The sequence below is a fragment of the Mustelus asterias genome, chromosome 5 (assembly GCF_964213995.1).
Source record: "Mustelus asterias chromosome 5, sMusAst1.hap1.1, whole genome shotgun sequence".
NCBI lineage: Eukaryota > Metazoa > Chordata > Chondrichthyes > Carcharhiniformes > Triakidae > Mustelus > Mustelus asterias.
In genome coordinates this window covers 85,210,364-85,227,811 of record NC_135805.1, presented here as the reverse complement: position 1 = coordinate 85,227,811, position 17,448 = coordinate 85,210,364, and the positions used below count along the sequence as shown (strand labels likewise).

General features: G+C 42.4%; 1 protein-coding gene across 1 annotated transcript in view; it reads right to left on the bottom strand.

Moving 5' to 3' along the window:
* Positions 1-17,448, bottom strand: part of mtmr9 (myotubularin related protein 9) — a 95,653-nt gene that overhangs the window by 45,676 nt on the left and 32,529 nt on the right. Inside the window, exon 5 of the mRNA XM_078212941.1 lies at positions 1,737-1,954. Within this exon, the coding sequence (XP_078069067.1) occupies positions 1,737-1,954 (218 nt within the window). The remainder of the gene's footprint in view (positions 1-1,736; positions 1,955-17,448) is intronic.

The window sequence follows — 17,448 nt, the reverse complement described above, 5'->3', positions numbered from 1 at the left end:
ATCATATTTCATCTTGATGGATAAGTTGTCACCATTCTTAATTAATAGTTAGCTCCTCACAGTTATGAAGGTCTGTGCTTTTGTGCAAGGATAGCTTCAGATTGTCTTTGAAGAGTTTTCTTCGTCTGGAACATTGGCCATTGAGTCGGGAAAACAGGACCGAGTGGGGGAGGCTGGTGTCCAACCTGCTGAAATTGATTTTGCAGACTGTTTGCCTGAATACCGTGGAGCTGGCTTGAACCAAGATACAAGTGTTTGTTTGATGGTCCTCCCTTTGAATTCAGAGGATGCAGTAGCGACGTTGCTGATGGAATTTCTCGAGCGCTTTTGTGTATCACTGATGCACATCCACATTTCACTGTAGTACAGGGGTACGGTGACAACAACAGCTCTGAACACTTGGACTTCTGTTGACTTGCAGGGGTCTTTGTTGGCAACCACTCATTGCCATAGTTTGTAGAAGACTGAGTTGGCACAGTTGATCCGGTGTCGGGTCTGCTCATCAATAGTTGCCTTTTGAGAGAGGTGGCTGCCAAAGTATGGAAAATACTTAACATATTCCAGTCTCTCCTTCAACTTATGGGGGTGGGGTGGAACATCTGGCTGACCAGATGTAGGTTGGTACGAGTTTTGTTTTAGTAACATTCTGGGACAGGCCTTCATTGATTCATACTGAACCACACCAAATGCAAACTCTGCCTATTTAAGTTTATATATTCCGTGACCAATTTCAGGAAGCATTTTACATTTTGGCAGATGGTTGTAATGACCATTTCAACTCAGATGCAGGTGCAGATTCAAGCCATTCCAATTCATTTTCTAATACAGATATGGCAGGTTAAGTAATGAGACATTCTGCATTTAACAATAAATATTGGCAATGGGACCTGAAAGCAGACACAGGAAAATTCCAAAAATGTGGCAACAAGGAGTCATTTTTATGAATAAAGCATTAGGGCTGTAGAGAGCAGGCCAAGACCAGAGCAACTTTAAATCCATAAAAAGCAGCAAGGTCAAGAAAAAAAAAGACATGGAATTTTGGCAAGAGTCAGGAAGTGGGGGTACCACAAACAAAGCCATTTAAATTCAGAAAATATCTGGCAAGTGGGAATGAGATCCTCATTTTAATTCATTAAGCACATTTGAAAGAGCAGAGCAAGAGTCATCATATTTTCAAAGGTTGTTTGATTTCCTGATATATGTTCTATGGTTAGCAGAATAAACAGGTGAGCATTCTTCATTTGTGCTATAAATGTTCTATGCTTTCTACAACTGGAATGTGCACAATCACAGTTGAGTCAATGTTGATACATGCTTCTCTCATGACAAGTGCTGACATAAAATGTATGATTTGAAAATAAAGACAAGAAAGGTAGATCAACAGACAGGCAGCACATGCCATATGGAAGACTATGTATATAAACAAAATACTGAATGAAGCAAGATGGATCTCTGCTCGACTCACAACTTTAGTTCAGTAATCACCAACAAACAGCATCCAGAGCTGAAGTGGTGATGTTCTGTTTAATGAAACCCTGGAGATTTTTGTACATTACAGAATTCATGCTGGAATTGCTTGACACGATTAAAACTTGAACTGAAAACTTAGATATGCTGCAAATCTGATGTCTAAATTGTTCCAGTAAAAGCAGATTACTTTACAACACACCAAGTATGAGTAAATTGAGGATATTAAAGATCAGTAATAAACCCAACTTCTGGTGATTTTCGCTTACCTCTCTATAGACTTGTGAATTCGTCTCCACTGAGGATAATGTGCTTCTTGTTCAAAACCACCTCCTTTGGTTCTGGCTTGCTGAGCAGCATTAACTGATCTTGTATCAATGATATAACCACGTTTTCCTGCCCGCAGAGTGGCGTTGATCAATTTCTCATCTTCTTTACACCGTCTTCCATTGGTTCCAGTCATTGGCTGCGCACTGTGCATCATTACCTAAAAAATTGTTTCATTATTAAATTGCAAGTGAAAGAACGCCGATCCCCTACATAAACAATCTTAATTTGGGTCCATTCAGGACAAGGGAATGTAAATATCTCTCTCAAGTATGGGAATGTAACAATTCTGCATAGTCAGCTTTATGGACACAAAAGGAATCTTTACACTTTCATCTGCATACAGAAAGTATCACCTACTTTCATCTTATTGTAATCTCTAGTCTATCCAGCAAAATAAATGTCAGCATCAATTAGAAAGTCTCTCTCCCCAACTGCGCACCTCCCCCCATCCACTGCAAAAAATAGTTAACTCATCACAACACCTTTTAACCCGGTTTTTCCCTGCCTCAACTTTATCCACTGCGCTGAACTATAAACACATCCATCTACCTTGCATATTCCTCTCCTTTTCAATTCTTTTATCCATCTTTTCCATCCACCCCCACCTCCTCACCCCATTTCACTTTTCTCTATTCTTCTCTCTTCCACCTCCCCTCACCATCTCATTGCATCTTTCCCATCACGCCATCTTCTTTCTCCAAACCTACTTTTTTCATAAGGGAAGGATCCAAATAACGACAGTTGTTATTTAAAAATAGACACAAAGCTGCATCTGCAGACCCTGGTCAGTTCTGTTTCACCCTAAACCTGTCTTTTGAGGTCACAGGAGATCAACTGGCATATTGTTCTTGTGTGGGTTATAGACTCCATTGAAAATTCCTGCAAAAACATTTCTTATGGGAACAATCATCTTAAAACTTACTTTCACCTCTTCCGTGTTCGAGCAATCCTCCAACAGGAGTTTCACTATTAAATTTTATGATTTGGTCCACCTCACCACATGGTGGTGTGGAGCCTTATATCTCCTGCTGCAGCTATAATAGAAACTAAACACTGCCGTTGCTAGAAATTGGAAATAAAAACAAAATGCTGGACAAGCTCAAGCAGGTCTGGCAACATTTGTGGAAAGAGAAATAGAATTAATGTTTCTGTTCGTCTGGGATTCTTTGACTTCTTCAGAACTCTGAAGAGTCATGTGGACTCAAAACTTTAACTCTCCAAAAAGGCTGTCAGATCTGCTGAGCTTGCCCAGCATTTTCTGTTTTTGTTCCTGCCATAGCTACTCTTGATGTGGAGATGCCGGCGTTGGACTGGGGTGAACACAGTAAGAAGTCTCACAACACCAGGTTAAAGTCCAACAGGTTTATTTGGTAGCAAATACCATAAGCTTTCGGAGCACTGCTCCTTCGTCAGATGGAGTGGAAATCTGCTCTCAAACAGTGCAAACAGACAGAATCAAGTTGCAGAATACTGATTAGAATGCGAATCCTACAGCCAGCCAGGTCTTAAATGTACAGGCAATGTGGGTGGAGGGAACATTAAACACAGGTTAAATGTTCCCTTCACCCACATTGCCTGTACATTTAAGACCTGGCTGGCTGTAGGATTCGCATTCTAATCAGTATTCTGCAACTTGATTCTGTCTGTTTGCACTGTTTGAGAGCAGATTTCCACTCCATCTGACGAAGGAGCAGTGCTTCGAAAGCTTATGGTATTTGCTACCAAATAAACCTGTTGGACTTTAACCTGGTGTTGTGAGACTTCTTACATAGTTACTCTTGTACAGCTCCATCTGCTGGATTATAAGCAGTTATAAGCATCTTCATTTTCCAAATTAAATTCGATCATCATAAAAAAGGTACTACTGAAGCCTGGACCTGAAATGTTCCCATTTCCCACACTGTCAGATAGGACTTTTAGGAAAAAAGCTTAGGACAATGTTAAAAGTAGCTCAGTTAAAAAACAAGAACATTTGAAAGTTATGTATATATTGATTACGATATAGATAGAACAGCTAACAAATCTAAGTGACAACACAACGCTATTAATAGTTCAAATATTTCCAGTTGTTTCATCTTTCAGGAGGTTATATCTATTTTTGACTGAGCGCTTAATATCATAGACAGATTTGTTCCCGACTCAAAAACTGAGCTGCCAAGGAGACAAAAAGCACTTGAACCAGATAAACGTAATCTGATGTTTCCAAGAGTTCCCACATCGCCACGCTGATGTGCTTCTTACTCTAATCAAATGCTCCAGACAGAGCCAACCGATTGTGATGGTGAAACAATTCTAAGAAAATGTTTCTGATATAGTTGATAATGACAGTTATTACCAAATCCTATCAAAAGCTTAACAGCAATAAAAAAATCACGTCCATATAACTATCAGAAACTAATACGCAGCAAAATATATGTGGACTTCTCACTTTTTAGTTATGCATTTTCCATAATTATGCCCAAGGTAATTTTTTTTTCCTTCAATATTCTCCTGTATGGCTTCATTGATGCAAACCACCTTCCAGTTTTAGCCCCAATAACAATGCTTTTAGTGTGGACAGTGGAGCATTGCACCCTAGAAGGATATCAAAGCCAAACCATCTTTAACCGTCAAAGCATGTCAACACATCCAGACTGATAACATTACTAAAGGGAAATTTCAGCAAAATGCAATTGCAGGTGGCCCTGGCCTGGAATTGAGTTTTATCATGTTGCACGGCCGAGTAGGCCGGTTTCAAAAATGGACCATCTAGAGCAATATCGTGCAGTCTGATGTCCCAGCTCTGACGAAGGGTCATCCAGACTCAAAAAAGTGGCTCTATTCTTTCTCCATAGATGCTGCCTGACCTGCTCAGATTTTCCAGCATTTTCTGTTTTTGTTTCAGATTCCAGCATCCGCAGTATTGTTGCCTTTATGTCAATGTGCAGTTTTTGTCTGGCCTGCCTGTTTTGATTAGTCACATGTTGATCCAGTGAAATTTTGAACTTGAGGACAGTTGGCTAAACAGTTATTATGTATTTTACTGCCAACACCTTACATACGGAGTCTAAAACTGTCTATGACTGATTTACCCCTCGCCACTCCCCTCTGTTTGGGAAATTTCAGCTTCCTCCAATGTATGTAGATGAGAGATCAGGAAGTAAGAGCAGGGCTCAATGCTGCTGACCACATGCCCCTCAAAGCCTTACTTTTACGTGAGCTTTGATAGTGGTGCTGCTTCGAGATGTCGCTGCCTTGATTTGCTGTTGACTGGAGTGTGCACCACGTGCAGCTGCCAACATTTGCTGATTGCAGCGGGAAAAATACATGAGAACACAAGGGGAGCCTAACAAAGTAGCAAAACCTTCCTTCAAAATTAAAGGAGAAATTAAGAGAAAGATGGACTCAAAGCAAATAGTCAAGGGACAAGAAATGATGCGTGAAGCACTTTAAAAATGCAAAATACTGTTAAAACATATTATAATTAAGTGCTTTTGATTAAGTAATTAATACAATTAAGTACATCAATGGTGAAGAAGTGAAAATAGTCAAGAGCTTCAGGTTTCTAGATGTCCAGATTGCCAGCAACCTGCCCTGGTCCCTCCACGCTGATGCTATCGTTAAGAAAGCCCACCCATCTACTTTTTCAGGAGTCTAAGGAAATTTGGCAAGTCCACTGCGACTCTCACCAATTTTTACGGATGCAGCATAGAAAGCATCCTTTCTGAATGTATCACAGCTTGGTATGGCTCCTGCTCTGACGAAGACTGCAAGAAAATACAAAGGGTTGTGAAGGTAGCCCAGTCCATCACACAAATCAGTCCCCCATCCATTGACTCAGTTTACATTTCCCACTGCCTCGGAAAAGCAGCCAGTATAATCAAGGACCCACAGGCACCCTGGACATCCTCTCTTCCACCTTCTTCCATCGGGAAAAAAAATACAAATGTCTGAGAACACGTACCAACTCAAGAACAGCTTCTTCCCTACTGCCATCAGACTTTTGAATTGACCTACCGCATATTAAGCTGATCTTTCTCTACACCCGAGCTATGACTGTAACACTGTTCTGCAACCTCTCCTTCCCTTCTCCCCCAAGTACTCTGAATGATATGTTTGTCTGTATAGCACTCAAGAAACAATACTTTTCACTGTATCCAAATACATGCGACAATAACAAATCATTGTTGTGAATCTGGAGTCACATCTAGGTCAGAACAGTAAGGATAATAGATTTCCTCCCCTACAGGGCATCAGACAAGCAGGTGGGCTTTTACAATGCAATGGTCTCCATTACAGAGTCAAGGGGGGTGATTTTCCAAACTCGTCACACCTGCCGTAGATTATGCTGATCCCGGAAACTAGTTAGCAGGCCGAACAATCAGCTTCAAGCCCGGTGCCAAATGGTTTGCAATTGTCCCAGCCCCCTACTAATGGCGCTAACTGATCGCCCCCAGAAAAGGTGCGAGGCTGATTAGCATATTTAAAGTCGTATTTAAATATACACAAGCCCCCCCCCCCCCCAAAACTGGTAGACACAGCTCATCACTCTCCCAAGAAATGACAGTGTGGGACAATTGTGGTCTGGATCCCGCCTGACAAGCCAGCACCAATTGCGCCACTTTTTCACACAGTTAAGACACTTATTCCCACCCAAGCTTTCAATTCCAGATATTAATCAAATTTAAATTCCACCTGCCCCAGTGCATGAGCCTGGTCCAGAGATATTACCACTACGCCACAGTCTCCCCTTAAACATTTAAGCTGAACAATGTGAGAGAAGCTTATTGGAGATTTTTCTTCCAGCTTCTACAACAGAGTTCCCACCCATTGCCTGAGGCATACAGTACTGCATGGCTTTGCTGTGGGAAGCCACAGCAGTATTGTGCAAACAAAAAAACCTCAAATTTCTGCTACTACATGCAGGCTTTTGAGAGATATTTTTGGAATATTCAGATCAAACACATACCTGTGGTTTTCCTGCAAACCTGATGTGACACCAAATTTTTTCTGAACATTTTAAACATGCTAGATTATGTAAACAAATCGCAAATCAAAAATAACAAAACACAATTAGACCTGACTCAACCCAGGCCAGATTCAAAGCACACAGTATGAAACGATAGCTTGCACCACAATACAGTACTATTCAGCTGGCGATATCTTGGGTCTTGTATTATTTTGCCCACATCAAGTCAACCCCAAAATACTTAACGTGATTCATGTTAAGTTTGTGCACAACTTGTATTAAAATAGGGATGCTGCAAATTACTTTTCTTTTTTTAAAAAAAAGTTTCTGGGATGTGGGAGTAGTTGGCTAGGTCAGCATTTATTCCTGTCACGAACCACACTCCTGTTATCTGCAAGGGTGCCCCAACTTGAAACACCAATTCATGGTATTGTGTAGTTTTAATTTTGGAATGGTGCGAGGAGTCACATGAAACCTCAGGTGAGAAGAACCAATTCAGTCATCTTACAACAATTATCAAAGGCTATTTATTAAATTAAAGAAAAAGATTACTACACATGAACCAGGCTACAATACTTCAAGACAAATAAGTATATGAATCTCTTAAAACACAAAATTTATGTAGAAATTACCACTTGCTCCAAAATATATCTGCAATCCCTGAACTCGTTAAAACTCCCTCTCCACTTGCCAAACAAGATGCAAATTAAATAAATCTAAGTATCCAGCTTATAGTTGCCACACTACAAAGCTGAGGATCAAGTCTGGGAAATGTCTTTTCCTAGTCTAGCGAAGATATTTAAACCGCCATTGCGAAGGTTTCTGCACTGCCTTAGCTCTAAGACTTAGATACTGGCCTAGTGTTGGAGGGATTGACTGTTAAAAGTGGGGGATTTGTTCTGCCCTAAATGGTGTCTAGCTTCGAGTGTTACTGGAGTTGCAGTCATCCATGCAAGCGGAGTGTATTCCATTACACTCCTGACTAGTCAGAGTAGAAACAGCAGGACACATAGGATGAACATGTGGCTGAGCATATTGTGTGAGGCGGAGGGTTTCAGATTCTTAGCACATTGGGACAGGTTCTGGGGGAGGTAGGACCTGTACAAACTGGACGGGTTACACACAGGCAGGACCGGGGCGGGGGGGGGGCACTTGCTAAAGTGGTTGGGTGGGGTTAAACTAATACGGCAGGAGGATGGGAACCTTTGCAAGGATTCAAAGCAGGGGGAATTAAGAACAAGAGGAAAAGACAGGAAGGAGAATAAGTAAAGTGATAGGCAGAGAAGTCAAGGGCCAGAGTCAGATAAGGAGAGTAAAAAATAGAATAGGGAAAAGAAAAAGTTAAAAGTGCCCACCTTAAGGTTTTGTACCTGAATGCTTGGAGCATTTGAAACAAAATGGATGAATTAGTTGCGCAGATAGATGTAAAGAGGCATGATATAATTGGCATTACAGAGACGTGGCTTCAAGGTGAGTAAGGATAGGAACTAAACATTGAAGGCTATTCAGTTTTAGGAAGGACAGGTGGAAAGGAAAAGGTGGTGGAGTTGCATTGTTGATTAAAGATGATATTGAGGAAAGATATCAGCAGAGATGATGTGGAATCTGTAGGGGTCAAGTTAAGAAACAAAGGGCAAAAAACATTGGTGAGGGTGGTATCCAGACCACCAAACTGTAGTGGTAATGTTGGGAAAAGCATTAGACAGGAAATCAGAGAGAGGTGTTAAAGGAACGTGAGAGATTATGGGCGACTTTAATCTGCATATAGATTGAGAAAGTCAAATTAGCCACAGTACAACAGAGGAAGAATTTCTAGAGTGTATCCGGGAGAGTTTTCTGGAGCAATATGCTGAGGAACCAACAAGGGAGCAGACTATCTAGGGCTGGATGTTGTGCAATGAGAAAGGATTAGTTGACAATCTAGTTGTGAGAACCCTTGGGGACAAGTGGCCATAATATGTAGAACTATCAAGGTGGATAGTGATGCAGTTGATTCTGAGACCAGGATCTTGAATGTCAATAAAGCTATGATGGTATGAGGCATGAATTGGCCATGATGGACTGAGAAACATTACTGAAATGAAAGACAGTGGACAGGCACAGGCAAGAATTTAAAGAACGAATACCTGAACTTCAGAAGTTGTTTAATCCTGTTTGACGCATGAATGGCAAGGGAATTGTGGTCAAACCATGGCTTACAAGGGAAATTAGAGTTAGTATCAGATTCAAGGAAGCAGCATACAAATCGGCAAGAAAAGGCAATAGGCCTGAGGATTGGGAGCAGTTTAAAATTCAGCAAAGGAGACCAAGGGATTGATTAAGAAGGGAAAAAAGTATGAAAGCAAGCTGGCGGAGAACATAAAAAATGACTGTAAAAGTTTCTATAAATATGTAAAGAGAAAAAGATTGACAAAAATAAATGTAGGCCCCTTACCGTCAGAAACGGGAGAATTCATAACGGGGAGTCAAGAAAAAGCTGAGGAATTAAATTTGCACTGTGCTTCAGTCTTCACAAAGGAAGACATGAATGATGTACCAGAAGTGCCAAGAGAAACATGTTTTAGTGAGGAGCTGAAGGAAATCAGCGTTAGTAGAGAAATGGTTTTGGGGAAATGGATTGGATTGAAGGTGGATAAATCTCCAGGTCCTGATAATATTCATCCCAGAGTACTTAAGGAAGTGGCCCTCGAAATAGTAGATCCATTGGCGGTTATTTTCCAAAATTCTTTGGACTCTGGAATAGTTCCTACAGACTGGAGGGTAGCTAATGTAAGCCCGCTATTCAAAAAGGGAGGTAGAAAGAAAACAGGAGACTATAGACCAGCGAGCCTAACGTCAATACTCGGTAAATTGCTCGAGTCCATTATCAAGGATTTCATAACTCTGCATTTGGAAGGCAGTGGTATAATCAGATAAAGCAAGCATGGATTTAGAAACATAGAAACCCTACAGTGCAGAAGGAGGCCATTCAGCCCATCGAGTCTGCACCGACCACAATCCCACCCAGGCCCTACCCCCACGTATTTTACCCACTAATCTACGCATCTCAGGATTCTAAGGGGCAATTTTTAACCTGGCCAATCAACCTAACCTGCACATCTTTGGACTGTGGGAGGAAACCGGAGCACCCGGAGGAAACCCACGCAGACACGAGGAGAATGTGCAAACTCCACACAGACAGTGACCCGAGCCGGGAATCAAACCCGGGACCCTGGAGCTGTGAAGCAGCAGTGCTAACCACTGTGCTACCGTGCCGCCCACAATTTACAAAAGGGAAATCATGGTTCACGAATTTATTGGAATTTTTTGAGAATGTAACTAGTAGAGTTGACCGAGGAGAACCAGTGGATGTGGTTTATTTAGCCTTTTAGAAGGCTTTCGACAAGATCTCACAGAAATGGTATTTTCAATTCTGCGTCATTGCAAATAGAAATAATGCTGCAAATGGGGGCAGTCGGTGGAGTATCGTCATCACTAACTTGAGTGACTGGAGATGTACAGCTCATTTCTATACAATAAGGAGGTTGCTCAGTCAAAACCTTCTCCAATTTTGGGAAAATTGTGTGTGTGCAATTGCATGGAAAGAAGATTAAATATATATTTGTTTTTGTTCCAACAATTTCTTCAGCTGCTGGGGGAGAGGGGAGGGTGGGGGAGGGGGGTGTCTCCATACAGGTGATAGATGCCCAGACTATTTGACTAGGTGTTCAGTGAAGTATGGCAGGACTTCAGTTAATGTCGGATGTCTACTTAGTCACCCTTTATATAACCTGCCATGTGCTTTTAGCAAAATTAGCTTCTATTTGACAGGCATTAGCACGCTTTACGCTTTGCCTGAACATGTTCTTTACACACTGCTCTTTGTTTAATTCAATTTTGTAAAGGGACTTGCTTATCTTCCAGGTCGCAGTTCTGACAAATGGGATGGAATTTTCCAAACAAATGACAAAAGTGTCAGGTTCTGACTGAAAACCAACATGTTTCTCTCCAGAAACACAGCCAGGTTTTCTCATCAGATCTTCTGACACCTTGTCGAAAACAAATGGGGGGTTGGTGTGAATTACGCCATCATTCTGGCGGGACGGGGTGGGGCCTGTAAGAGAGAGCGAGACTGGTTCCACAGAGATTTGGGCGTCCTCCCCGATCTCTAAGTAAAGTTAAAGGATACCCTCTGCCCCCCAATGGACATCAGGTCACCAGCGGACAACAGGAACAACCCTAACCCTCGAACACAGAGGAGTAACCTCCCCTGACCACTCAATCATTGGGCACCCCCTCCCCCCCACAAGTCTCAGCACCAACTTACAGTCTCTCTCACCCGAATGCAGCCACAATCCCCTGCCATCAACCATTCGGACCGCCCACACTCATCAGGGGAATCCCCCCAACTGGGCAAGACAGGGGGCCTAACCTGGCAGGTTTTTATATTTTTCACTTTTCACCTGAACCACCTATTTTTGTGTTAAAATTATTCACAATATGCTGAGTTTGAATGCCTAAGACCATAAGAAGTAGGAGCAGGAGTAGGCTGTTCAGTGCCTCAAGCCTGCTTTGCCATTCAATAGCATCATTGCTGATCCAACATTCCTCACCTCCACATTCCTGCCCTTTACCTGTAGCCATTGATTCCTTTACTGATCAAAACTCTATCCATCTCAACCTTAAATATAAACAAGGACTCTACCCCCACAACTCCAAAGCCGTGTTCCAAAGACTCTCAACCCTCAGAGAAGAAATTCCTCCTCATCTCAGTCTTAAATTGGCGCTCCTTTATTCTGAGATTATACTCTCTGGTCCTAGACCCTCCCACGAGAATGTCCTCTCAGCATTTACCCTATCAAGCCCCTTGATATTCCTATATGTTCCAATGAGATCACCTCTCATTCTTCTAAATTCCAATAAGTAGAGTCCAACTTGTTTAACCTTTCTTCATGAGACAACCACTCCATACCAGGGATCATCCGAGTGAACCTTCTCTGAACTGTCTCCAATGATGTAATGTATTTTCTTAAATATGGGGACGAAAACTACTCACAACACTCTAGGTGTGGTCTCACTAGTATCTTGTACAGTTGCAGCAAGACTTCCCTACTCTTATACTACAAACCCTTGAAATAAGGGCCAACATTCCATTAGTCTTCCTGATTACCTGCTGCACCTGTGTGCTAGCTTTCTGTGTTTTGTGCACAAGTCCCTCCAAGTCCCTTTGTGTTGCAGCCTTTTGCAGTTTTTTTCCTTTTCAATATTACTCTGTTCTTTTCTTCTCCCTCCCAAAATGAACAACTTCACATTTTTCCACATTATACTCCACTTACTTAACTTATTAATATATCGTTGTAAACTGTGTCCCTCTTGCAACTTGCCTTTCCACCTATTTTTGTGCTGTTGCATGAAAGTGCCATTTAAGTATATATAGTTAAACTAAATTTATTTGATGGGAAGAGAAAGCAATCTTTTAAGACCATGCTTAATGTCAAATCCCCTCAATACTGGTAAAAGTCTCCGCTAACTTCTCAATAATCTTCAGCAGAATAAATAACAAAGAACAGAGAACAAAGAACAGTACAGCACAGGAAACAGGCCCTTCGGCCCTCCAAGCCTGTGCCGCTCCTAGTTGTTTTTAAATCTCTGTGGATTGATTCTTATATCGTGTCTTCTCATCATTGCATAGAAAAGGGGACAAAATCTCCTAGGGTCAGTTCATCACACCATCTGCCTATGATATGAATTGCTTCAGGGTTTGGGCTTGAGTGCAGGTTGTTCCTAGCTGAAAGAGATGGGAGCCATTGTATATTTCGGATCTATGCAGAGATTACACTAGTTTCTATGTGTGTAACTGATTTTATTTATAATGCTTTAAAATGTCTACTCCATGCTTCAGCTCTGACTTCCATTTCTTTCCAAGATTTGTTTACTTTTCTCTGAGTCCACACCCAGGCTTAACCAATCAAACACAGTGAGCATCATTAGCAGACAAATTCACAAAATCAAACACAGAACAATTGAACACTATAGGAACCTCATAATTTTCTGATAATCTGTAATAATGCTTTCCATGTATTTTGCTGGCCATAATGCTAAATCCACAGTGGTTACTGGTCCTGCCCAAATCACAAGGCCTTCATAGTTGCTAATTCTGCGTCGTTCCCCACATAGTCAGTTAAAGTGAAAGCTGGTGTATCTTCTCCCAATACACCATTTCATTGCAATGGATGTGCATCTCGGTCTGGAAGGAGGTGCTCAATGCTTTCACTACTGTAAATGTGTTATTTGGAGATAGAAGAAAAGGATAGGGAGGAAAAAATGGATACCTGGAAGCAATGCTACAGTGCTGGATGAGTACTCACACTTGCCATTAATCTTTCTATCACATCTATCAGCTTTAGTATTATGGTCCACACTTGACCATGAAGCAATGCATCCAAGTTCATGAGGGAAGCAATGAAAGCGTTAAGCCACATTTGTCAGGATAACCTCCAGACATATGCAAGGGCAGGCACTGTGTTGTCAGTGAATGGACAGGTTGCTATCTGCAGATTTGAGCTCGTTTTTAAATAGGCTGTCAGCAGAAACATCAGAAACATCAGTCAGTCTGTAGTTCACAACTGCATTAAGCAGGTGACTGATATCGATTTGCAAAACCAAGCAGTTACATTGCATTCCCCATGGACAAAGCTAACAGCAGAAAATCATCCTAAGATTTTTCCATGCAGAATGACAGGATTTTCCCAATTCCAGAGCTTGTTTGATTACATACATGTAGCCCTATGTTCACTTGCACACAATAGTCAGTACATACATGTACCAGAAGCAATACCACTCAATTTGCAACTGCTAGGTGACCATCTGCATGGGATGTTTCATCTTAGAGTCCAGATGGAATTTCTTTCAAGTACATCTCAGTACTCTACACGAGATTGTACTACTGCTTCCCACCTGATCAGTTATTTACTCATGTGACATTGCATCATAGTTACATCAGTATCAGGTGCTCCTGATATTAACCCTTTACTCCATATCTCCCCCCAAGTCTTTATCCCAACATGCAACCCCCCAGCATTTCTCTCCAAAGTCTCAGATATCAATGGGTCAATCTCTGTGGTGCCTTGACCAATCTCCTTGATTCTGGTCCTGATTTTGTTTCAAGGTGTCACGGGCAAATTCATCATTTGATAGGAATGTCTTCCACCTTGGTAATTGTGGAGTTTCTAGTTGTTTCTGGTTCCTTGTATCTATCTGTGTGGTGATTGTTTCTTTGAGGGCAACACAGCAGAAAAGGATCACCTGGCTTTGCTGACCCTTTTTTGCTGGGTTGCACTTAAAGGAACAATCACCACAATCCAGATCTAAATAGTATGGTCAAGATTCCATTGGCTTGCCTCCCAATGATATGGCTTTTCGGTTCCTTCTGATATTTCCCTGGTTCTTCTCAATTCTATAAGAAATCGGTCATAAAACCCTTTCTATTCCAATGGCTTCTTTCTGTTGAATTTGTGTCCAGACTCTCTCCCCGACTGTCACACATTTAAATCTTGTGCTCAGCAACTGGAGTTGAAGTTATGAATTTGACTTCCTCTTTGTCGCTCCTTGTTCTTAATACATTTCTCATGATCGTCTAAGGTAATGTTAGGTTGTAGAGATTGTTGTAGAGCTGGAAGTTGTGTTCAGAGCCAACTTCCCATCAGTAGTTCTGATGATGACAGAGCCCATTTTCTAGCAGTGAGGTTCTGTAGATAAGAAGGGCAATGTTGACATCTTTGAATCATAGAAATGAATCATAGAAACCCTACAGTGTAGAAAGAGGCCATTCGGCCCATCGAGTCTACACCGACCACAATCCCACCCAGGCCCTACCCCCATATCCCTACATATTTACCCGCTAATCCCTCTAACCTATGCATCTCAAGACACTAAGGGGCAATTTTAGCACAGCCAATCAACCTAACCCACACATCTTTGGACTGTGGGAGGAAACCGGAGCACCCGGAGGAAACCCACGCAGACACGAGGAGAATGTGCAAACTCCACACAGACAGTGACCCAAGCCGGGAATCGAACCCAGGTCCCTGGAGCTGTGAAGCAACAGTGCTAACCACTGTGCTACCGTGCCGCCCTTTGTTCTTGGATTGTTTGAACTCCTCTTTCTGCTTCTCTGTTTGACTGCGGAGATCTAGGCAAATCAGGCACGTGCATGGGAACATATTCCTGCACAAAATTATGGAACAGCTTGTTAGCAAAATGCGGACTGTTGCCTGACGTCACGTCCGAGATACCCTCTGTGGTGAAGATTCTTTTTAGTGATATAACGATGGCCTCTGTCATGGTGCTTTGCACTCTACTCACTTCAAAGCATCAATTATGATAATGAAAACTTTGCCTTTGAACTCAAATAAATCCATTCCAAGGTATTGCCTTGGCCTTGAAGGGAAAGTGGAGGGTGCCAGAGCTTCACTCTGCCATTGGCCTTCCATTCACTGCACATGGAAGGCATTTTGAGATTACCTCTTCAATTAAGTGACTGATGCCAGGGTAGCAAACTGATTGCTGAGCTCTTACTCAGCATTTCACTATTCCCAAGTATCATGATGGATTTTCTGGAGAACGTAGAGTCAAAGTGTAGAATTCTCTCATTTTGAGACTAAGGTGCTTTTCCTGCCGGTCAGAATGGTGGGATCTCGCACCAGATGCTGTGCTTGGAACCTCATTAATTTTTCAGAGGCATGTTCCCCTGAGTGTCACCACATGGGTGGGCAGCTGATTCGCCTGCCCGCCATCAGGTGGCGGGTTCGAAGGTCTCAGTGCAATAAATATCAGTTCAGCACATTCATATCACTCTCCAGCCCACCCATCTTCACCAAACTATGCAGCAACTCAGTAATTCAGAGGGAAAGACTAGCAGCCTCAAGGAGTTGTCGGTTCCTTGATTCAACCACCATATCCCTGAGGTCATCATCTGCGAGGCGCTCATGTCCCCTTGAAGCTCTGTCCACCACATCAGGAGTCCTCATGCATTCCCTTCCACTAAACAATGTGGGTTCCCTTTGACCCCCTTGCTTGTGAGCTTTTCATGTAGCTTTCATGGGATCCAGCTTCCCTTCGGTGGAGTTGTAGACAGTGCGGAGGGAAGTGGCAGGTTACAGAGGGACATAGATAAGCTGCAGAGCTGGGCTGAGAGGTGGCAAATGGAGTTTAATGCGGAAAAGTGTGAAGTGATTCACTTTGGAAGGAGTAACGGGAATACAGTGTACTGGGCTAATGGTAAGATACTTGGTAGTGTGGATGAACAGAGGGATCTGGGTGTCCATGTGCATAGATCCCTGAAAGTTGGCACCCAGGTTGATAGGGTTGTTAAGAAGGCGTATGGTGTGTTAGCTTTTATTGGGAGAGGGATTGAGTTTCGGAGCCAGGAGGTCATGCTGCAACTGTACAAAACTCTGGTGCGGCCGCATTCGGAGTTTTGCATACAGTTCTGGTCGCCGTATTATAGGAAAGATGTGGAAGTGTTGGAAAGGATGCAGAGGAGATTTACCAGGATGTTGCCTGGTATGGTGGGAAAATCGTATGAAGAAAGGCTGAGGGGCTTGAAGTTGTTTTCGTTAGAGAGAAGAAGGTTAAGAGGTGACTTAATAGAGGCATACAAGATGATCAGAGGATTAGATAGGGTGGATAGTGAGAGCCTTTTTCCTCGGATGATGTTGGCTAGCACGAGGGGACATAGTTTTAAATTGAGGGGTGAGAGAAATAGGACAGATGTTAGAGGTAGGTTCTTTACTCAGAGAGTAGTAAGGGTGTGGAATGCCCTGCCTGCAGCAGTAGTGGACGCGTCAACATTAAGGGCATTCAAATGGTTATTGGATAAGCATATGGATGATATTGGAATAGTGTAGATTAGAGGGGCTTTAGATTGGTTCCACTGGTCGGCGCAACATCGAGGGCCGAAGGGCCTGTACTGCGCTGTAATGTTCTATGTTCTATGTATAACAGACTACGACAAAGTTAAAGCACATGGGATTGCACGTAATGTCTTGAGAAGGATAAAATGCTGGTTAGCAGATAGGAAGCAAAGAGCTGGCATAAATGGGTCTTTTTTTGATTGGCAGTGACGAGTGGGGTTCCACAGGGTTCTGTGCTAATACCCCAACTGTTCACATTATATATTAATGATTTGGAAGAGGGAACTGAATGTATTATGTCCAAATTTGCAGATGATACATAGTAGAGTGTAGGGTGAGCTGTGATGAGGATGCAGAGGGGCTTCAGTATGATTTGGACTGGCTAAGTGTGTGTAGGCATATGCATGGCAGATGCAGTCTCATGTGGAAAAATGTGAGGTAATTCACTTTGGTAGCAATAATAAGACAGATTATTACTTGAATGGGTGTAAATCGAGAGAGGTGGATACTCAACAAGACCTTGGAGTCCTTGTGCATCAGTCGCTGAAAGTAAGCGCTCAGGTACAGCAGGCAGTAAAGGCGGAAAATGGTATGTTGGCCTTCATAGCGAGGGGATTTGAGTATAGGGATAGGGATGTTCTGCTGCAATTGTATAGGGTGTTGGTGAGGCCGCATCTGGAGCATTGCATGCAGTTTTGGTCTCCTTATCGGAGGAAGGATGTCCTTGCGATAGAGGGAGTAGAGTGGAGGTTTACCAGACTGATTCCTGGGATTGCAGGTCTGTCATATGAGGAGAGCCAAGGATTATAT